This window comes from Pseudoliparis swirei, chromosome 16, assembly GCF_029220125.1.
Source record: "Pseudoliparis swirei isolate HS2019 ecotype Mariana Trench chromosome 16, NWPU_hadal_v1, whole genome shotgun sequence".
In the NCBI taxonomy this organism is placed as follows: Eukaryota; Metazoa; Chordata; class Actinopteri; order Perciformes; family Liparidae; genus Pseudoliparis; species Pseudoliparis swirei.
Genome location: NC_079403.1, coordinates 21140067 through 21164247, shown reverse-complemented (window position 1 = coordinate 21164247; position 24181 = coordinate 21140067). Strand labels below are relative to the sequence as shown.

General features: G+C 43.7%; 1 protein-coding gene across 2 annotated transcripts in view; it reads left to right on the top strand.

Annotated features, from left to right (window-relative positions):
• The window catches only part of cdk14 (cyclin dependent kinase 14), a 201210-nt gene that overhangs the window by 141466 nt on the left and 35563 nt on the right, over positions 1 to 24181 (top strand). For both annotated transcript variants that reach the window (XM_056433736.1, XM_056433737.1), the window contains one exon: positions 3911 to 4062. In XM_056433736.1, coding sequence (XP_056289711.1) covers positions 3911 to 4026 — 116 coding nt within the window. In that variant the 3' untranslated portion in view covers positions 4027 to 4062. The remainder of the gene's footprint in view (positions 1 to 3910; positions 4063 to 24181) is intronic.

Genomic DNA, 24181 nt, shown 5'->3' with positions numbered 1-24181 from the left:
AGGACAGAAGTAGATAAACACAAATTATGTTTGTGTGTGTGCGTGTGTGGATTTGCCACTTTCAGTTTTTGTGGGGGGAAGGATGTGTCAAAATTATGCAAATGAGAAATGAATGTAGATAAAGAAGTGGCTAATTACTCCAGCTGTGAGTGTTTGACTACAACCACAGCATGGTAATCATGTTCCTCCGCCAAGTAGAGGCTGGAAGCCAGTGGGAGCAGCCCAGTGGAAGCGTGCCGTACCGCTCACAACACCCAATACGGCCAGTATACCCACAGAGGATGCACGCGGCAATACAAATAAACATGTCAGAGATGGTGGAGAAATTGATAAACCTCTCAAATGAACGTTATCCATGTTATCCCTGCGGGGATGAGGCGTATCTCCTCTACGGCCAACTGTGCGCTCTATTGTCCTGTGTGTTATGGGTTTATCCAGACAATACTCAGACAGATTACCATGCGCAATGGCAGAATTATTGAGACAATAAGAGCTCCTGAGGTTGCTGGTACTGTTTGGATTGGATTGTGACTTTTTTTTTCATTTGATTTTCAGTGGGTGTGTGGGTGTCCTGGGAGTAAAGGAAGTGAGCAAAAGACTCAAGGGGGGGGAAAGAAAAAGGTCAACGTCTCTCTGGACTTTTATAGATCTGGAATTGAAAGGAAAGAAAGTGTTCAGATATAGCAGATGTCCATCCTGTGCTGCCTTTATTTCCTATTTACTGAGGAGGATGTGCTCCTTCCATATGGAGCCAGTATTTAAATCCATTTCCCCCCCCAATAGGTATTAGTGCGTAATAAACAACTTTGTATCTCCTAATATTACCCAGAATATAAGCAGAAACCACGATGATCTAATGGAGTAGAGCAGTGGCTATTTTCCTCAGACTTACGATTTAAACGTATCCTAAACTTTAAAACTAATGCTGTGTTCACAACAAAAGCGTTGCAAATTTTTCGCGTGAGTAGATCACATGCAAAGTCAACGTACGGACGCGAATGGTTGAAATATTTAAACTTATTCCAAACACGAGGGCGTTAGATGTTACGACGTTTGTGGGATGTCCTGAATAAGTATGACGCATAACTAGTGGTTAGTTATTCCGTGGTGGATGGTGGAAATGCCAACTGTTTTTACGGAGACAAGCCACAGAGATAAGCCCCGCCCCCTCTAAGGCACGAATGAAGTGAATCACACAAAAAAAGCCACAAATGGTCAAGCGAGTAAAGCGTTGCGAATATTTACAACGCTTTTGGCGTGAACGTAGCATTAGGAAAATGTCGCAATCTTGTGGCCAACAGTTTTAATGTTTATAACTTTTTTAGGCTAGCTGGATAGCTTTAGATTCTACGATGCCGACATGGGCCTTTGCCTCACGGGTGTTCAATCTGCGAGGCACGCCTTCCCAAGATCATAGCGTCCCGCTGCAGAGCTCCAGGCTTGGACTCCTCCATGGCCAGGACCTACAGTATGGTGTCACAGCACACATGTGGTCACGTCTTTTATGGTTGAAAAGCATGTGTTGATTACGCTTCCTCGGAAGGTTGTTCATTGAAATTAACTATAAATTAGGTAACGTGACACAACAACCTATCTTTACCCAGCGGTTCCTACGAATAGTTACTTGTGTTTCCTGTGTTTTCCTTACGAATGCCAGCATCACGCGTCACATTCCTCTGGTTACATGAATACGTAATTATTAAAAAAGTACTTCCTTCTATGCAGTAAACTCAGTTAGGTTCAGTCAACAGAACTACTTAGTAAGGTTTGAGAAAAGATCGTTGCTTGGGTTCGAATGATGAGTTCCATAATTGTGAAAACATATGTGACAAAAACGTCAACATATGTCAACACAATAATCATGAAAATATAATTGAGACAAAATGTCGGACTCTCAAGTGTCCGAGGAGGACCCCATAGGATGCAGGCACAGATTTGTGGATGTCTCTTCACCTTTTCTATCATTTTATTTCTGCCTTCCCTGTAATAAATCCTCTTGATAAAGCTCTATGCAGATGTTTACGATAAGTCCCAAATGTCAATAAATGTTTCCTATTACATCGCTCAATTTAACAACCAAGTAAGACCTACAACCCAGACCTACAGGATTATGTTTTAATGCGTCATCCCATCCTATCACCATGACGACTAGTTTCAGAGCACATCGGGAATAGTTATAGGAAAGTGCTAAGACATGATTGGTGTAAAAAAATAAAGCAAGTATTGCACTACTCATGACCGCTGTGTGTTTGACTCATCCACCTCCTGAGTGATTGAGCGGGCTAAATACTTCCTCGTTCACGATTACGTGGAAACCAAAGAAAATCGTTTCGAGGGACATCTCCGAATCACGGCGCCTCATTTTTCGTAGCTTTCCGCTTCGAATATCCGAACGCAAAAAAATAACTTGTTCTGAACTCGTGAGTCTTTTTTACATCAGCCAGCTATGCTAATGTCATTAGCATACAAATGATAACGTCAACCCATCAACTAGAAGGGAAGAATGAATGTAATAATGTATGCATGTGCTAATGCTAGTTTGCTAATAACATTAGCACAGCAAGCTCGTAAAAGTTATCTGCTGCTCAATGTTAGGCCCTTTACGACCTCAACAAACACTATTGCACTTATGCTAACACCTGTCAGTATTTGGGTAGAGGAGGCCATTCAAGTGCATAGAAATGATAGAACGACAACGAAAGAGCCTCATGGTCCCAAAGCCACAAAGGATTATGGGATAGTTCAGGTCACGGGAAGCCCAGAGGTTCCTGCACTGAAAAGGGGTAATAAAAAACATAACAGCTGGAACCGATGAGACAAATGAACTTCTGTCTTTAAAACATTTCACACACAAGGGTCACATCGCGTATAGTATTTTCTGTGCATAACTTCCTGTGAAAAATGTTTCGCAACCATGTTGCTGCTGAGAGCTTAAGTTCCGATGCTCATGTTCCAAAAATATTCCAATAGTGTTAAAATGTTAGATGTCGCAAATTAAAATAGCTTTTAAAGAGACTTCTACCAATGACGACAACAATTGAAAAAAGACTGGAAATCAAAATGTAAACTATTACCATATTTTCTGGGATTGCCCCGTGGTCACATACCGCTCTACAAAACGTTTTTTAATAATATAAATATCTTTGAAATTTAAGACCATATATCTGGGATATTTACCTAAAACATTGTAAAAGAGACACATATTTAATAAATGTACTTATGGTGGCTGAGAAAAAGAATCACCAGGAAAGGGTTATCACAAGAAAGTCATTCTCTGAATACATGGATAGATGTTACAATGATATTTAAATGGCGACTATGGGTCAGTCGGTAGCAGGTCATTGGATTGGTTGTTGGAGGTTCAATTCCCGCCCTAGTCGATGTGTCCTTGAGCAAGACACTGAACCGTGAATTGCTCCCTGTAGCTGCGACTACGTTGTATGAATGTAACAGGATTATAAATCGCTATTAGCGAGATGACATGTGATGATGATGTGATGTAAAACATAGAGAAGATAATCTGTCCTGATTTTATTTTATTATTATTCATTATTATTATTTAATTATTATTATTATTTATTTTATTTTCATGAATTAATAAATGTACAATAGAGAATGTACAATAGTGAATAGATCGCTTCCTAGTTATACATAAAAAAAATTTTTACAAATGATTCTGTCGTTGTTGTTAATCCTTATGTGATACACTTCTTGCGATAAATATGCATAACTAAAATGGGCATAATCTAAAACTCAGCACATGCAATGTCAACTGTCTGAAAGACATCTGTAAATGTCTAATTGACGCCTGCTTAAAAAAAGACTCACGCTGCCGACAAAATATTCACATTTCTGTTTTTTAACAACTCATTCTAAAATCTTCTTCTCCCCCCCCCCCCCCCCCCCGCAGTGTCTTCTATCTTCACCGTACCAAATGTCAAGCTGCAGACAGAGAGCGGGGACAGCATACAGGTGTGCGCGCGAATGAACAGCCACGGCAAGGCTTCCTCTGGCAGCAAGCACTGACCTGAGGCGGCATCCTGCACAACCATTGCCTGACAGGTACGTGCTCATTAGCATGCGGGAAGAAGAAGAGACCGACAGTATGCTGCGCACACTCTCGCAGGAATTAAAGCACACGGCTACGTGAGGTGAAACTCTAATGTGAAACTCTAATGTATAAGACGAGTCCACGGAATGATGGCTGCTGCTTTTTTCTCGTTTCTTATATATCTATACGTCTTGAATTCTAGTTGGAGTGGCGTTGGGTCTGAAGTGTGTAGATATCTAAATTGTGTGTGTGTTATTTTCTGTTCATGTTCACAATATATAGCTGTGTCACTGCAAAGCTAACGGTGTGTTGCATCACATTCTGACCTTGAAGAAGAAGATGGGTGTGTTTCTGTTTCTGTAACCCGATGAATTTACAAGATGTGGTTACCTTCGCATCGAAAATGGGGAAGGTTATGTTTTGATCGCCGTGTATTTATTTGTATACGTGCGTGCGTGCGTGCGTGTTTGCGTGTTATTCGCATAACTCAAAAAGTATTATACCGAATTGCATGAAATTTGGTGGGATGATTGGTTATTATCCAGGGACCATTTGATTAGATTTTGGGATCGATCAAGTCAAAGGTTTAGGTCAAGGTCACGAAAAGGTCCAAATCTTCTTTTTACCATAGCGCGGTAAATTTGTATCCAATTGGCATGCAACTAATGCCAAAATGTTCATAATTCAATGCCCAATCTTGTGATATGCAAATATATGCGCTCTACCGAGTGCCCGTTCTAGTTTTATATGTACTTATTCTGTTGCTATCGGGGACCAGCCCTCCACAACCACATCACCACAGTACCTCTTAACACATGTGATGGGCGCTCCAATGGCAAAATGCACTCAAGTGTTTAATACCACAATAAAATATCAATGGTTTAACCATTCTTGTAAGCCATTCTAAGAACGCACCTGTGTCCATTGCAGTGTGATCCCAGTGCAGGCGGGTTTACATGTGTACCCTGAATACCCTGAATCTCATTTTAGATGGAGAGCACATATATTTACATTGAACAGCAAGCTTTACCATGTTGTCATTGAATGATCTTGTATTAGCTTTCATAGGATTCGTTCATGTAATTGTCTCTTAAGATTATTTTTTTTGCCTCGTCATCATTAAGATGGTACCCAAAACCTTCATTCGTCAACTTCATTCTTTCTTCCGTAAAGCTTTTTCATAGTATCTTCTCTCAAGTGAGTCATAGAAACTACTTTTATATATTGGCAAGGACTGAATAACTGTTGAAATAATAGTAGATTAGGAAGGTCAAGTTCTACTTCTCAACACAGTAAAGAAAAGAGAAAAAGACAATTTGTCGCCCTGGAGTTCTCTATTTTAATAAATTTTACTCATTTTCTATACAGCAACACATTTTTAAAGCACATTTGTTGCAAAATTGAATAGATTGAGACAATGGACTGTGAAATATGAGAGCCTGTTTCTGTCCGGAAAAAGACAAATAAATTAAAAATTAAAAAACATCCAAAAAGTCAAATAAGCTTTGAAAAGAAAGAAGATAGAAACGGACCATAAAGTGTTTGAAAACACTATTGTCATGCACAGTGGGCTTCGGTTTGACCATTAGCTGTTCAGTTCATCAAGTAGTCTCATTGACAGCTCTCTCAACCTTTTCAACACAGAGGACGCCATGAGATCCGTGCCGTGTGCACTGAAGCGCAGAATGCAGTAATAGATGGAGGAATGGCTTTGAGTGGGCGAGGAGGGTGTCCCATTCTTTAGAGGCCGGGGTCTCATTCACCGCTCGGATAAAGCTGCACTATTTGCATGTAATAAGAGGTGCAGAGGCCAGCCACGGGGATAATGGCCGTCCTAATGATGGACTCTGGATTGTGAGGACCGGCACAGGGCCCTGCAGCACAGCGCTGGGGGAGCAGAGCGCCACTGCAATTACTGACAGCTGCAAAAAAAATCATCTCGACTACGAGCAATCTCCAACTTTCTGCGACATTTTTATCTCTTGATGTCCCCTCTACTAGATCTACATGCTGTGTTTGTGTGAGTGTGTGTGTGTGTGTGTGTGTGGAGGGTGGAAGTCACCCCACTGAGAGAGCTGTGTCCTCTCAGCTGCTGCATTTACATTAAAATCAGCCTCTTTGTCCGGGCCGTTCTAAAGCCTGACAGGCTGGGAGAGCTTCACTGATAGCGGCCTAATCCCTGTGCACACATTCACATTAATACACTGACACATGCACACACGCGCGCACACACACATTCACGCGTTCCCACAAGCATCCCTCGTGCACATGTTTGAACTGGATTTCCTCCCAAGTGTTTATAGTTGCAAGGAGTTAGAGAACCTAAACAGTCGATTCATCACTGAGTTGAGCTCACATGAAGTGCTAACACATTACTTGCCAGGTAATATTGTAATTATTAATCGGAATATTTATATTTTAAGCACTTTTATCTATTTCCGCTACTACTACCATCACTGCTCTCACTATATGTGTCTATTCTGTCACGTGGATGGTGTTGAAATGTCAAGCTAAATTAGAGCTCAGCAAATCTTACAATAATAAACTATTATGCAACAGGTGGAAAAGTTCTTGTTGACTTCCTAAAAGGCTGTTGTTGTTTCTTAACCCTTGTGTTGCCTTCGGGTCATTTTGACCCGATTCAATATTTAACCCTCCTGTCGCCTTCGGGTCAATTTGACCCGATTCAATGTTTAATGTCGGTGTTCTTTCAGGAGTCAACAAACAAACATAAAGTACCTCACACTTAAACTTGGAAAACAATATTAATTCTAATAATTTTCTGGAGATTTTAATAGCTGGGGTCATATTGACCTCAAGGGTAAAATATGTTAGTAAATATAAAGGTAACAGGAGGGTTAAACATTGAATCGGGTCATATTGACCCGAAGGCGACAGGAGGGTGAAACATTGAATCGGGTCAAATTGACCCGAAGGCAACACAAGGGTTAAACGACCCCCCCCCCCCCCCTCAAAAAAACCTACAGGACTTTACCAATGACTAATAGTTTATGTTTTAATTATTCGGCCTGTTTTTCCTTGAAGAAAAGAAACCATTAAAACGCAGAGAAGTCTTGAGGAATTGAAAAATAAATGGATGCGTGACAGAAGCAAAACTATATTAAACATTTTTTAATTTTCAAACTCTCACCTCTCAACTTTCAGGCCATTTCTCCAGTTTTTCACTTTCATTCCAACCTCACCTCTTTAAAAAAACCCGCGGACGCTTCCGCAGGCGCGCGGCTCCACGAGATGAGACGAGATATTATAAAATATGAGGCTGCAAAGTATAATGAGCACGTCGGGCACAGAGACGTGTACATTATTCAATGTAACGTTTGACAGGATGGATTTAAAAAGCAGAAGTAAGGAGAGGGGTGAGGAGAAGGGGAACTGGGGGGGGGGAGGGATGGGGGAGGAGGGTGGAATAAAGGAGAGATGGAAGCAGGGGCTTTTTTTTTCCGGGAGCAGGGCAGGGTTTCTTTTTGTCGAGGCGCCGTTGTATTATTTATAGGAGGTGGTGGAGGCAGGCCGCTTCAGACGGAGCGCAGCAAAAGGAGGCGAGAGCAGCCCCCTTCTTCTCTTTTGTGGGTCTATTCCCAGTGGGCAGGCTTTGTGCCGGCTCGGTGGCTGCCTTTGAGGAAACCCGGGGCAGCCATTGAGCCCAGAGTGAAGGCCGGGGCCTGACTCGTCCGAGACCCGAGACGCGGCAACACTACGGCACTACAATGTCTGTCACCGCCGTGGCCAGAGAGGAAAAGAAAAGGGCGGAGAAGAGAGAGTGACAGAGGAGGAGGGGGGGGGGGTGTAGTGGGAGTGTTTGATTTTTGGCAGGGACGTAAAAGGAGGGGGAAAATGTTTTTTTATATTTTGTGGGAGGGGGGGGGGGTGGAGAGAAAAGAGATAGAGAGAGTGAACTGAAGAACTGGAATAAGGGGTGTAAAAGAGAAGAAAAGGGGGCGAGGAGGTAAAGGCAGGTCTTCTCCTTTACAGTATCGCGCCGCACGGAACCATGTTTATTCATGATTCTGCATTATTCACAAAGATTAGCTGATGCAACTCGGTGCCGAGGGGAGGCAACCCCCCCCCACACCCCCACCCAGTGACCACACAGTTCAAACTCCCGAGTCCCAACAACAAGTGGGGGACAGCTGCCCTGTCTCTCTCGGAGCTTCAACGCACTTCACTGACACTCCGGGTCCTGTGAAGAATCGGACGCAGTGCGCTCACAGTCGGAATACATAACACAAAGCATAAAACATCGATTCAATCAGGGGGCGAAAGAAGCAACATGAAAGAGGCAAAAATCAACAGCTCAGCGCGTCGATCCAAAGAGGAATTTAGTCGGTTGCGTTTTTAGAAATCACATTTTTCAGCGGATTGAAGCGTTGTTAGAATTTATGCTGTAAAAAAAAAACTTGTAACTCCGTATTTCATGTCGTCCCCCCCCCCCCCCCCCATAAATCAACGCTATTAGTCACTGCTTATGTCTGTCTTACACATATTCAACCAATGAGCATTTTTTTTAAAGAGCTTGTGGCTGTAGGTTGTAACAGGGTGAGGTACCTGGTACCTACCTGATGATTCGTTTTTACTGATACTGGGAGGTGATTGGCCGGTTTACCTTTTGGCATTGTTGTTGGACGGCCGTTGGGTCTGTGCTCTACGGTACATTTTTTGAGTAGTTTTGTTTGCCGAAACCTGCTTGAATTACCAATTCTAACCCCCCCCCCCGCGCGTTCACTGACACCATCGTGGAGCGTCGTAGTTTGGCGTGCTGGGCCGCCCAATGACACCAACAGTCCCGGCCAAGCGCCTGTATTCAGCGAGTCTAATCGGGTCTCCAGTATTTTACTGGGATCACACTTTTAGTTTGTCAAGAAACAACTGTCATCATCTGCAGGAGCCCAAGAGGCCGTTGGGTTCAAAGCTGTTGTGTTCTTGCGGGGACCGTCGCTATGAAGGTAGACGTCTTTATTACGCAAAGAAAGAGAGATGCTTCGGGAGCAAATTTCTCGCTTGTAAGTAAATTAATTGTTAGTTTTGCTGATGAAACTTGAAGTGCTTTCAAAATAAATAAAAAAATTCGCTTTCATACGCTGCTGAATGGGTGAAGGAGTTTCTATTGGTGGGTTTGACTTGCTCTTGGCACGCTACGCCAATGGGAGGTAACGGCGAGGAGGACACGGAGGTAAGTTGACGTCATATTGCTCCATTTTGTCAAAAGATTTTTGATTTTCTTAAACACATTCTAGTTTTATAAGCAAAACTAAGAATACATTTTCTTACAAATGAGAAATTTGGTCTGAAAACATGTTTTTTTGTTTGCGTGATAAAGAGATATACCTTCATACGTCGGACTGTTTTTAACCTCACGAACAACAACCGACATCTCGTGTTTTTTCCAAATCCAAATCCAAATTTTTAATTTTTTAATTTTTATTTCTTCAATCCCGACAGCTGATGTGTCGTGTGGTTGAGCGCCACTGCGCTGTCTCGTGGCCAAGGACTTCACACGTAGCGGCCGCCTCGGTGCGGCGTGTCCGCGTGCAGTCGGCCCTTCGCGCAGCATCGCTGTGTCACTTTGAAGATAACGGCTGCAGGCAAAGGCTTGACAGTGGTTGTCCGGAGTGTAGAGGTGCCAGCTATTTATCCAAACACACACACACATACACATACACATACACACACTTGTCTGAGGTACCATCCGAGTGACCACGCTACAATTTCTGTGGGATAAAATGCCCGCGAGCGGCATCGCTGTGCAGGCGTTTCTCTTGAAGGTAAAAGCTCCATTTGTCCCCCCGGTGGGTTTCTACCCAGACGTCTTTCTACTTGAAGCCCTTTCGGTGTCCAAAACGTACAAAGTCAAGAATATATATTGTTGGGGCTCTTTAGCGGGAAGAATCAGATTCGCTGCGGACCACAGAACGACCTGTCAGAAAAAGTTTTTTTCTACTAGGTAGAGGACGAAGTGATTTAAAGTATATCCCCGCTGTGAGCCCGGAGGGGGGAGGGGGAAGGATAACCGCAGGCGTAGCCTTGAGAAATGGAGAGCCTTCAGTCAAAATCAGCTGGTTTCACTCCCCCCACCCCCCCACCCCCCACTACCTCTTATAACTTTCCAGATCCACCGCCAGTAATGTGGGCTTCCATTCCATTTCATCTCCTCCCACCCCCCAGAGAAGCATTGTGTGAAGGCTCTCGATGCCTCGCCAGCCCCTCTTTTTACATCGTTTATCTACATCCTGCTCTCACGGACGCCGACGCCGCGCGCCGCGGGGCTCTCATTAAGCCCGACGCCGACGCGGGAGTCGTGGAAGCGCCGCATGTGTTTACATTAAGGGATGTTAATGTTGCGTGTGTGGTGAAGGGTAAAAAAAAAAAAAGAAGTCCTCCTCATCCTTTTCGGCGTTGCTCTCTCAAACCTGCTCGTAAATTGTTTATTACCAGAACACAACGTTCTTCATAAAGCCACTTCCCTCCTGCTCTGAAAGTGTCCCAGATTGATGAATTTCACTTTAATATGTACAGAAAAAAGAAGTAGAAGAAAGAGAAAGTGGCATGTTTCCCAAAGTCAATGAATAATTTCCAATATTGACCAAAGTCTCAAGTGTGTATCGCTGCCTGTTAATTGGTGGAGCATCGTGCTGCTGCTGCTGCTGCATATCAGCGTCCGCTGGGGTCTAATTATCCTCACGTCGAATTCGGATCAGGGTTCTCTTTTATTTTGAAATGAGGTTTTCTGTATGTAGCCACCTACAGCCGCCTCTCTGCACTTCTTTTTGACGGCAGGAGCTTTTAGAGGCCGAGATTCAATTCAATTCAGTTTATTTGTATAGCCCAATTTCACAAATTACTAATTTGCTTTACAATCTGTACACATAGACATCCCTGACCTTTGACCTCACATCGGATCAGGAAAAACTCCCAAATAACCCTTCAGGGGGAGAAAATGGAAGAAACCTTCAGGAGAGCAACAGAGGAGGATCCCTCTCCAGGATGGACAGGTGCAATAGATGTAATGTGTACAGAAGGACAGATTAGAGTTAAAATACATTCAATGAATATGACAGAGTGTATGAATAGTTGGTAGTAGGCATGCTGAGAGATGCTGCCATCGACTCTCAGCAGGCTGATGGGAGAAGTGGTGGTGACACCAGTACACGGTCCGCGTTACTGCGTGTAGAACGTGTAGGGATTAAAGCCTCGGCTAAATATCTAAATAGTTTAGTGATATTTGTTTAAATTCAAATCCTGATTTCATTTTAGTTAGGGTATGATTCAGATTTAGTTTCATATTTATTCCCATTATTTGTGGCGGAGATCAAACTCATCGCCAGGGGAAGTTGAATGAAATCTTCAGCAAAGATTTACAAATGAAACATTATGGCGTGTTCGACATGTTTGTCATCTGCGAGTGCCTTCCTCATTTCAAGGTTTCCTTGTGTATGAATGTTACGAGTGAGAGCATTGCCTCATCGTTTCACCAACACAGAAAGTATTCCTCCCTCTCTCTCTCGGCGCCGTGGATGATTGACAGCTGGGGGGATTGGATGTGCCGAAGCGTGCCCTCTCAGACGGCCAGAACAGAGGAAGGGTTAAGGCGGGACAGAGGGAAGAAAAGAGGGAAGCGATGGGAAGGTAGAGGAGAAGGAGGACGGAGGAAGACGGAGGAGGACGGAGAACAGAGAACAGAGGAGGAGGAGGAGGGTTGTGCTCCATTCCCCTCTGGCTGCACACATACAAACTCTCTCCTACTTGTTGTCGAGTGAGAGGGAAAAAGAGAGGAGACGATGAGAGGCCAGGAGGGGGGAGGAGGGGGGGGGCAACAGAGGAGGAATGAAGACAACGCATGAAGTAGACAGAGCCAGAGGAGGAGAGAGGAGAGGTAAGGGATGGATGAGAAGGAGGAGGAGGGAGGGAGGGAGGGAGGGAGGAGGAGAAGGAGAGAGGGAGGAATTGATTTCATGTATAATTTGTTGATCATCGGAGGGAGCAGATGCCATCAGGCCGACGCGTAGGAGGAGATCCGACTCCCGTTATCTTAACTCCCCTCTCTCGTCACAATGACGCTCTTTCACCCAGCGCTGCATCCTCCACAGGTTTGCCATGGTTACCACCGGGAGGTTTATTGATATATTTTACCTTTGCATTGAAAATGCGGAAAGGTTATGTTTTGATCGCCGTGTATTTATTTATTTGTATGAGTGTTACTCGCATAACTCAAAAAGTATTAAACCGAATCGCATGACATTTGGTGGGATGATTGGTTATTATCCGGGGACCATTTGATTAGATTTTGGGATTGATCGGGTCAAAGGTCAAGGTCATGAAAGGTACAAATCTTCTTTTTACCATAGCACGGTCAATTGTTATCCAATTGGCATGCAACTAATGCCAAAATGTTCATAATTCAATGCCCAATCTTGTGATATGCGAAGGTATGCGCTCTACCGAGTACCCATTCTAGTTTATGTATGTTTCTGGCGCTGTGATTTTCAGTCAATTGAAAAAAAATCAACTCCCCAAAAAAGTCAAACACGGATAGAAGAGGAGAAAGAGATGTGACAGCAGGTTTGGTGGATGAGTCCAAATAGCTGTGAACAAAATCTCAACAATGGAGGACTCCCATCCGTCCATCCTCCTCTTCCTCTTCCTCCACCATATGGCTCTTCCTAATGAGCGTTGCACACACGTACTTCCATCCCTTTTTTGCTCCTCCAAATAAAAAAATAAAAAAGAACAACCGCCTCCCTTCTTATGTGGCGCCGCCAACCGCTCCTCCACGGCGGCAGATCTGGAGCGCCTCGTCTCCGCCGAGCGGATCGGTGTCAAGTAAAGCATACTAATGAGTTCCACTTTGTCAGCCTGGCATTGTGGGTAAATGAGCTCCGATGGATGTACTGTATGTGTGTCGCACCTCGAGTTTGAGTGGCAGTTTTTGTGTGTGTGTGTGCAATTGGTCGAGTCCCAGTAAGGAAGTCCCGCACAGTGGCATCCAGGACGTGGCTACTTGATTAGCTGTTTTCAACATGATATCAGAAAGCATCGCATGTGACCCAATTGGCTCTCCGACGAAGCTGCCAGGAAAAAAACAAGAACGATCCAGAGCGGGAAGCGTCTTCGCTATTATTAAGCCTCCTCGACGGGCGTAGCTGTAAACAAAGCATCGACATTTAAAGCCACGGTTGCCGACTTTAATGGAAAATAACTTGATGTCGTATTTGCTCAAACTCTCCCTGCCGGTGCGTTTTGCGAGACAGACACGCCCGTGACAGCGATCAGGCTCCTCTGCGTCTTTTTTCCGCGCTCCTGGCGGCATTCGCACGATTCGCCACCACGCCCGAAATGATAAATCAACCAATCGGAGCACGGGGGGCCTGCTCGCACTGCTGTCAATCACTCCTCATTAACTCTGATTTATCTGTCAAAATGAGGCAGCGCTGATGAAATATGAAAAAAAAAGATTCTGTTCGTGCACCGCCTACTTCTCTCCCCACATGTTCCCGTTGAGCTTCGACGTGAGAGGGCGTTCTTCAGGTTCTTTATCGACTTTTTTTCCAACATGGCGGCCGGGTCACAAACCTTGTCATGATGCAGCGTAACACCACAGTTATGCTGCGTCCACACCAAAAGTATTGGGATTGTGAGTAGATCCCACGCAAAGTCAATGCACAGACGTGAATGTTAGCGTTTTACGCGAATTACGCAACGCGAAAAAGTTAGCCTCATTCGCCTCAAGTTGAAATATTTAAACTTTGGCGCAAAATTCTCCCGACGGCGAGGTTGCGAAGGCCAATCAGCGTTGAGACGCTCCGCCGTTGGTGAATCTAACTGGCTGCTGCTGCTCTAGTAGCGCTGGAAGCGGAAGTTATTCAGACGTAGTCGGTGAAAGTCACCGAGCTGTGTGAGCCTACGGGTGATGTCATGTATACATGTTTGGGGTCACCCAGACAATTTCGTGTCTTCCATGAAAACTCACACTTTTATTTATTAAATGAATTGAACATTTCATCGAACATATAGTCAAGACATTGACAAGGTTAGAAATAATGATTAATATTTGAAGTATTCATTTTGTTCTACAAACTTCAAGCTCAAAGGAAGGCCAGTTGTATAGCTTATATCACCAGCATAACTGTTTTCAGCTGTGCTAGCATAATTGCAAGGGTTTTCTAATCAGACATTAGTCTTCTAAGGCGATTAGCAAACACAATGTACCATTAGAACACTGGAGTGATAGTTGATGGAAATGGGCCTCTATACACCTATGGAGATATTTCATTAGAAACCAGACGTTTCCACCTAGAATAGTCATTTACCACATTAACAATGTATAGAGTGTATTTTTGATTAATTTAATGTTATCTTTATTGAAAAAACAGTGCTTTTCTTTGAAAAATAAAGACATTTCTAAGTGACCCCAAACTTTTGAACGGTAGTGTATGATATTAATGTTATGAACCCAAACACGAGGGAATTAGATGTATTGACGTTTGTTGGATGTCCACAACAAGTATGAAGCAGAACTAGTGGTCAGTCCTTCCACGGTGGATGGCGGAAATGCCAACTGTTTTTACGGAGACGAGCCACAGAGTTAAGCCCCGCCCCCTCTCGCGCACGAATGAAGCGAATCACGCGAAAAGTAAACTCACGCGAGTAAAAAGTGCTGGCACTCCAGAATCCAGACCCCCCCCCCCCCCAGTGAGTCTGTATAAACCACAGCAGGACATGTTCCACCCATGGCTGCAGCGCGTGGACTGTGGAGCTTTTGTCCCGTGAACATGTAGCTACTGTTCTGAGGAGGCAGGGGGGGCGTGTGCGCATGTCTGCCTTCACTCTCTGCGTCGCGTGGACCGGCTCACCGAGTAGAAGAGCAGCATACATATGGATCCGCTTTCCAATTAGAGCATATATATGCCGCTTTCATGAACATGATTCAAAGTGTAAAGAACCCGCCAGTGGTCCCCAGAGTCTCAACATATTGATGAGTTCTTCTATTTTTCAGGGCCTTATCGGCTGGGGGGCCCTGAGGGTCGTGTTCGAAAAAAAGTCACGAGGTCTTCAAAATCAAAAGGGTTTGTCCTCTCAATGTGCTCTGAAAATGACTTTATAATTTGCTCATTAGATCATGATGTTGCGTTTAATGATGGAGTTAAAGGGAGAGGGCTCTTTAACACGGTTGGGGTTCGTCCTCTGGGGAGGAGCGTCACGGTGCTCGGAGAATTTATTTTCAATCTGTCGGTTAGAATTGGTCAGTCATCGTCGAGAAGTGAAATGTTGACAGCAAAAGTTCAAAGGCGTCAACATCAGCAGCGGCAGTCTGGATATTAGTATGTACGATTATTGGATGTAGGATGCTTTGACAACTAACCGGTTCAGTTGAGTTGAAACTAAGTCTTTGGATGAATATCCCTTCTGTGGTTTGGGTTTTCACCCCCTCTCATATTATGTTGGGTGGTGATTTATTACATGGGAGCTGAGATATAAAAAATATATATATATTCTTACACTCACATGTCTTAACGGGAAGGCCTAGCAGGGATCTAACAGCACCACAACTTATTTTTATAAAACCACAGTAAGACAAAATCAGACACTTTTGTTGAATATGCTACAACAATGTGGTGAGCATAGAAACTGAATATATACTGTCGGGCTGCAACTAACAATAACTTTAATAATCGATAAATCTGTCGAATTCTTTTTAGATTAATCGATGAATCGGATAAAATAATATTAATTTCCAACCCTTTATTAAAAACTCGATAATGAAATTCATTGCCAACTATTCTTTCTTTCAATCATTTTATTTTAAGTTTTTACAAGTTACACCAGACAATCAAAAACGAATATATAAAAAATTACAAAACAACCAACTCTACGGACAATCAGACGGAATAATTTTTTTTTTTTTTAAACACAAACATAAATCATAAATCAACTATGCCAACTATTCTAACAATAGTTTTGTATATATTTTATCGATTCGTTGTTGCAGCCCTATTATACTGTAGCATAATTGAATATTTTTTCTGTTATCAACAGAGGACTATTATTCTGGCCGATCAATATCTCATTATAATACCCAAGCCTACTTATAATCAAAGGACTTGTTATCAAAATGATAATGAGCAATATCTCAACTCAAACTTTGACCTGAGGTCGCTTCAGGACTCGTTCAGCTGGCGGGGGATTCAGGGAACTCAGCAACCGGTAACGTCAGCTCCTGCCTTGTTTTCCCCATTTGTTGTGGTTACCGTGTTGGGAAAACAAACCGCAATTGAAGATCAATTAGCGTCTTTAATTCTGAAGCGTTCAACCACATCACACGAGTCCTCATCAAGTTTCCTCAGTTCCCACCAAACTTGTGTCCGTCTGATGTATTTATTGGACTTTTGGCATCATTTAATTGCCTCTCGAGGCTCACTGTGTTTCTGTATGTGTGTTTTCCACAATGACGTGAAGACAAATGTGACGGAAACACGGAACAATGATAAAGAACTCTTTGTGAGCAAATGATATGGCTTCAAGCCCAAAAACCTCGCTGCTTTAATCCAAAAGAAAACCGAGTCATCCTTCGGCGTCTCACACTGGTTGTTGGCTCCAGCATGCGGGCCTTGTGACCGTACTGTACCAGATCTGTTTTCCCAGCATTCATCAGCGAGCCCAGGCAGGAAGTCAGCAGGAGACTGACCTGATCCGAATTGGACACGACTGGCAAATTATACACTCGCCGGGGAGTTTGCATGTTAACGGCACACTGCAGCCCCTGTACGTGAGGGCCCTGGAAACACTGCGCCCTGTATAGGGGGAGCCCACACTGCAGGGAAGAGAGTGGCAGGACCTGAATGTCACTGCATGAAAGGGAGGAGTGTTCAAGGAGACGCAGGGGGAACGCTTCCCTGCCGCCGGGCCTGTTTTCAGAGAGTGCAAAGAAATATTATGATTATTGATACCCGTTTAAAAGTTGGGTTCAGTTGACAGGCCAACTGAAGTGAGATAAGTGAGCTTACTCTGCCGGTAGGATAGGTCAGCCCACACTTCCTGAATACTAACACCGTGAGGCAGAGGGCTTGGCTGACCTGAGCTCTCATGGTGTGTTATGGACATCAAAATAAAATGTGAATGAGTGCATGTTCACATAAATATTTAAAAGATATTTAAATATATTCAAAAGGATGTGATGAGGGTTCATTATTACAGCTTCGGGCTCAGGTGAGTTCAAGCCAATGAAAGCTAAAGGTCAGTAATGGGTCAAATAAAGCCAACAAATATATCTCCAGGTCTCTGAAATCCTATCTTATCTCGGTTTAGGGTGACATTTAGGATTTTAAGTGTCACAGAATCTTGTCTTCAAAATTGCGTTTGGAAAAAAAAATCTTATTTTAGGACAGAAATTGAACTATTACAGATATTATCAGCTGTTAATAGCTGAGTTAGAATAGCATGGCGTGAATTAAGGACACCCTGTCCTTAATTCAAAAATAACAGTTGTTATGTCAGTGACAATGACCATCGAAATATTAAAACATAATGATTGAAAGGCTCCTCGAACCAAGGGATGATGGTTTCAATTTCCTACAGAATGTATCAATGGGTATATATCGACTGGCACGATGATCTATTAAAAATGTGATCAAAATTCTACGTCTGTCTCTGGAGAGGGTCAATTATGGAGAAAATGTTCCTAAAATGTCGTGTTTCCTTTCCTCAGCAACACGACTAGAGCCGTTGACTCCTCGTAGCTGGAATTGAACGCCCGTTTGTTTTTGTCCCTGATAGCTAGTCAGCTAGCTAGCTAGTAGCAAGTGAGAGCTGTCGAGGCTTGTCCATCTCGACCGGCCGACATTCTCATCAAAGACGCAGACCGGACACAACGAGGGCCTTTGAGGACTCGACACAGTTTTAGTTCGGATTTCTTAAGTTACGATAAGATAGGAGACCTGAGAACCCATATTTAAAACATAAGATCGGACAAGCTACAAGCTACAAGCTAGCTCAAATCGAGCGGTAGCGATTGGGTTCGATGCCGGACAAGGAACCCTGTTTGGACTCAAAACCGGGGGACGATGCAGTCACACTCCCAAAACCTCTGCTTTTTTTCTCCTGTACATGTTGGGCTTTGTGCTTTAAATGGAAGAACAAAATGAATGTCTACCGTCTACAGTCGAGGCCCAAAAAGAAGCAGATAGCACAGCGGCTAGTTGCCGAGCTCTTCCCATCAGCCCTCGCCACATGATCTTTTTGGATATGCCTCACCCTGACTTATTTTGCCCTTTTGCACAGTTTAATAATCCCACGGCATTCCATTCATATTGCACAGTTCTGCGGCGCATGATATCCGCCCTGTGCCAACGGAGGGAGAGGTGTGTTCTCAGTGGAGCGAAGCAGAAAGTAAAGGGTGTGGAGGTCGGTGGTGGATCAGTGTGCAGCTTTTCTCTCAGGCTCTCGTCTGCTTTTCACAATCCAACAATGTTTGGTATTTCTCAAATAACTTCCCCCTAACATTAACCGAGTGTCTCACCACACCGTCGTTGAACAACACAGGTATTTTATAAAGATATGGTGTTGAAGATGATGTCGCTGCACATGATCCCGGGTGTGGCAGAGTTGTTCCATGGCATTGCTGTGTTGGGGGCGTTAGGGTTGTTTTCCAGCTTTCTCCCTCGGCTTGTCTTGTCCTCAAAAGAGAAACATAACACAAGGTTGATGAAGAAAGAAAGAAAAAACTTTGTATGACCCGAGTGGCTTTTTAAGAACTCCTCTTTGACTTACGCATTGTGGACACAGAAATGCAACTCCTTCATTCAACACCGGCCTTCAGTTAACCTCCCAGAGTAACATTTTCATGCCCCCCCCCCCACCCCCACCAGCCCGGTCTGATACCTAAGTATCTTGTCCAGCAGCAGTCCGCCAGTGCAGTGCTTTATCTGGGCTGTGCAGGGCTGTTGGACTGGCTGGTACAACACACTGCTGTGGCCGGTTGGCTCTGCTGCAGCAACACATTCCTCTCCCAAAAAAAACCCCAAAAAAACCACGTCTCTTCTCCGTCCACACCCCCCCCCCCCACTCCTCCATCTTTTAGCCCTCTTCTCTCTCACTGCTCTCCTCAAAGCGCTTTATATAGTTGCTTGATTTTTTTTTGCTCCTGAACTCGATTCCAAACTCTTCCAGGGAAGTATTGAGTGCTGACTAGTGCAGGGGTCGGGAACCTATGGCTCTCGAGCCATATATGGCTCTTCCGGTGACGGCATATGGCTCTTTTGAGTTTGAGTTTTTTTTTAAATAATCTCCGCCCGCCACTCTGTAATTTTCTCTATCGCGCCAGATTACAGCAGAAGTAATTTAAGGTCCCTTTCTTAACCCTCCTGTTACCTTAGGGTCAATTTGACCCCATTCAATGTTTAATGTCGGTGTTCTTTCGGGTCAATTTGACCCCAGGCTGTTTTTCACTGTGTCAAACATATAAGAAATATCAACTTTTATATATATTTAAAGGGCTAGTTAGGTAGTCAACAAACAAACATAAAGTACCTCACACTTAAACTTGGAAAACAATATTAATTCTAATAATTTTCTGGAGGTTTTAATTGCTGGGGTCAAATTGACACCAAGGGTAAAATATGTCAGTAAATATGAAGGTAACAGGAGGGTTAAACATTGAATGGGGTCAAATTGACCCTAAGGTAACAGGAGGGTTAAAGACGTCTTTGTTTTTTTATTAAACTAAACGTCTCGCGCGCCACAGAGCATCATTCAGCACCAGAAGTCCCATTAAAAGCAAGACATATTTAATTTATTATACGTTAAAAATAGTATATGGCTCTCAATGAAATCAATTTAGAAATATTTGGCTTTTATGGCTCTCCCAGTCAAAAAGGTTCCTGACCCCTGGACTAGTGTATGAAATCCACTATCCCTGTCTGCACTGATTACACCTTCATTAGATATAATACAATAGAGGTGAATGATGATTAGTTTGTGGCGCTCAGTGCATTTCAAGATTACAGAAAAAAAGATTAATTTCCCGGAAACAGTCTTCTGAGTGCTCAAAATAATCCGAAGGCCTCTTTGTGTCTTTGGAACTACCCAAGAAGAAAATCCCCCTTGATTAAAGAGTGATCTGTGGATGCAGGAACATCTTTCCTGCTCCGACGACAGCCATGGCCGGAGGGCATTTCTTAAAATGTGGCACAAGCATCCATCTTCACTGAAGGATGAACTGATTAGAATGTGGATGTCAAAGGTCGCCGCAACCTCACAAAACACATTGTTGGTCGTAGCTTTCAAAAGATTTCAAATGCTAATCACAATTCCGCACAAGGGATAAAATGATGAAGTGGCGACATTTTGCCCAGATGTGGATGGCAAAGTGTAACTTGACTGATTGGCGGAGGCAGAAAACCTCAAGGTTGTCATTACATGTTCAATGCTGTCATCAGCATGAATAAAATCCCATTTCAGTAATGTTGCAATGGAAGTTCTTAGATGCAGAATTAAAAATTGTGGCATCTCGACACCACGAGGGGTACATTTTGATAATTTGATGGAAATTGACACTTCAATCGTGGAAATATACACTACCGTTCAAAAGTTTGGGGTCATCCAGACAATTTCTTGTCTTCCATGAAAACTCACTTTTATTTTTCAAATGAATTGAACATTGAATAGAAAATATAGTCAAGACATTGACAAGGTTAGAAATAATGATTCATATTTGAAGTATTAATTTTGTTCTTCAAACTTCAAGCTCAAAGGAAGGCCAGTTGTATAGCTTATATCACCAGCATAACTGTTTTCAGCTGTGCTCACATAATTGCACAAGGGTTTTCTTATCAGATATTAGTCTTCTAAGGCGATTAGCAAACACAATGTACCATTAGAACACTAGAGTGATAGTTGATGGAAATGGGCCTCTATACACCCATGGAGATATTTCATTAGAAACCAGACGTTTCCACCTAGAATCGTCATTTACCACATTAACAATGTATAGTGTGTATTTTTGATTAATGTTGTCTTTATTGAAAAAACAGTGCTTTTCTTTGAAAAATAAAGACATTTCTAAGTGACCCCAAACTTTTGAACGGTAGTGTATGTGCAGGAACACATCCGTTCTGAGAGACACGAGGTATCCTGACCCTTTTTTAAACAGGTTGTGCGTCGCAGCCAGGTTGGGTTCAGGAGAGTCTCTGAGGTTTCTTGGCAAAAGTCTCGCTCTGCTGATCCTCTCCGGGCTAAATGTAACCCGGCACCTCCCTGCAGCCCTCTCCGTGTCTTCCCATGCCCCCAGCCAGTCTGCCCTGTAATGGGTTCACTCTCCCATACAATCCTTTCACTCCTCAATGCTCTGAATATCCCTTTTGCTGCCTTTCTCTCTGACCGGCAGCTCTCCTCCTCCTCCCTCCCGGCCCTCTAACCCTTCCTACACCCCTCCTCTCTATATCCCTTTAGGAGTGTGTCCGTGAGTTTCGAGGGGGGGGGGGGGGGTGGACTGATGTGTTTCTCAGCGGCTGGTCTTGTCTGATGCAGTGAGGCCACCTCTCTCCCACAGGGAACATGTTTTGTTGGACTTTGTCTCTGTGATCTTCAAACGGAGCCCTTTGGCCCTGCAACAGAGGCTGAATCCTGTCAAAGTTATACCTGCTTTTTTTGTGGGTGGGGGGGGGGGGTTGTTTTTGAGAGTGAGTGCTTCTTTGAGCAGCAACACGTGTGCACTGATAGTTCTCACGTCCCACTTTGTCGGTTCTGACTTGTTCCATAAACAGCAGACATTGAAGGCACCGTCAGACAATCTGAACCATGTTTTGCTCCTTTCCGCACCTCTGCAGTTCTCCCCCCCACACTGTTGGCAAAACTATAACAACAAAACATTTAGTATATGTATTATAGTGTGCGCCATATAGAGCAGAGCCTCCTTTCTTCTGTTGCCATCCTGCCTAATGTATGCATGTGACTGCATGAGATGGTTGAACGCGGCGCGGTGAGCAACAGAAAGGAGACGGTGGATTGCGAAGGGGAGCTGTTGCATTATTCATCCCGTTGGATAAGGTTTAATTAAAAGTGCTGCTCGGCATTGTGAGAGGAATGAATGTGTGTTTTGCCTCGCCTGTCGCTGCCTCATTCATGTTCGCCATGCTTGACTTATCAAAGCAGCACCCTTGGCCCCTCCCCTTTTGCCAGTGTACGTTAGCATAATGCCGCAGCCCCCAAAACCTTGTGATTAGTGGCAGAGAACGAGGAGCGCAGAGCTTCAATGCGGCAACTGCCGGCGCTCACTCGGCTCTGTAAATGAATTCCGGTGGCACAAAAACAGAGAACCGTACGCAGGAAGTGTTTATGTGTTGATGCGGCGTTTCTGTCTGACATTGTGCATCCAGTAAGTTACTGTTACTCTCAGCAAAGAGTTACTCAAACAGGTAGAAATATTGCGTTTGTTGAGGACTATTTCCAGCGGCGGATTAATCCACATTTGGCGCTCTGTGTGGCAGCGGAACGGCGGGTGTGTGATTGTGTCAAAAATGAACTATAGTGTGTGTGTGTGTGTGTGTGTGTGTGTGTGTGTGTGTGTGTGTGTGTGTGTGTGTGTGTGTGTGTGTGTGTGTGTGTGTGTGTGTGTGTGTGTGTGTGTGTGTGTTCCTGGTAATGAAGGATCCCATTTAAACCCACCTGGGTAATTATTATTTGTTTTTTTTTATTTGAATTATTATTATTATTGTTATTATTATTATTGTTGTTGTTATTATTATTATTATTATTATGACACTCAGGTAGGTGGAGATGGGAGGATGGACGGATCAAACAAACACAGGACTTTCACCATGGAGACCGTTGTCCGTGTCAAACCAAGTCAACATAGACGTTGGATATATGTAATATTGGTAGTTGTATGTAGTCAATTACAATTAGTATATGTTTGTTGGTGGTTTTGATCTTTTATTTAAATATACAAAATATATAAATGCTGACATTTATTTAAAAAATTCAGAAATATAGCCCTGTAAGATGAGTATATAATATAAATATGTTAGCATATTATTTGATATACAACATCTTCATTCACCCTTGTTGTCTGAACACAGATGGTCAATTTTTTTAAAGTGATGTCATTCTTACTCAATATATTTCTTTCCAGCAGCCTTTAATAGAGACTGTTTCCCAGACATCGGACTGGAACTGCTGAAGCTAGCTAGCTTGACTTGGCTGGAGACGAGTAAAGACTCACGAGAATATGGGGAAAGTTTGCAAAATGACATGAGAACAGCGCCCTGGAAAAGAAAAGAACTCTCTTTTATCAGCCAGACAGCGCTAACTCTCAGCCACCAATAGACACTCGCCGAATAACACTTCCACAGAAACAGGTGTATAGAAATGTGCTCAATAGAGACCTTCTCTTGGAAAGTCGGGGAAAGTTAACTTAATCCTGTGATAGTGTGTTTAGGATGCACAGCATGAGGTGTGTGTTGGAGCTGAGCTGCAGAGGAGTCTAAACAAAAGACAGCTAACCCAGTCAAAGACGGAGCTCTGCGTGGCCTGGAGGAATACCAGCAAACACACTCGTACACACACACACACACACGCACACGCGCATGTGTGTGTGTGTGTGTGTGTGTGTGTGTGTGTTACCTGGGAGACAGACTTAAAGCTCCAGCACTGTGGGAGAGGGAGGAGGAGTGGTGGTGGGGGGAGGAGACGGTGGGGCTGAATCCCACTTTGTCCCCCCAGTGGGACACAGGGAGGTCCAGCCTCCTCCTCCTCCTCCTCCCCCCTCCGGGCTCGCTCGCAGTCCCAGTGCAACCCGGGCTCCCGTGAAGCCCAGCACCGGGGTTGTTTGGCAGCTTATTACCCCTCGGTGGTGTTTACCCAGTTGCAGCTAGACGTCTGTTCTCAGCAGGACATCACATCTCTCTCCTGTTCAGGAAGAAAGAAAAAAACAGCAGCTGATTAGTCACACACAAAAAAAGACACACTTTTTTTTTCTTTTTCCGGTCATCGTAATCTCATTATGTTGTTATGTTATTACACTGTTTATTTGCTTAGCTGACTTCCTGATCCGACAAGAGAATAGTGAGCATTTCTTTCACATGCTTATGCCTCCGGGCAGCGCAGCTTCTTTTAATGAAA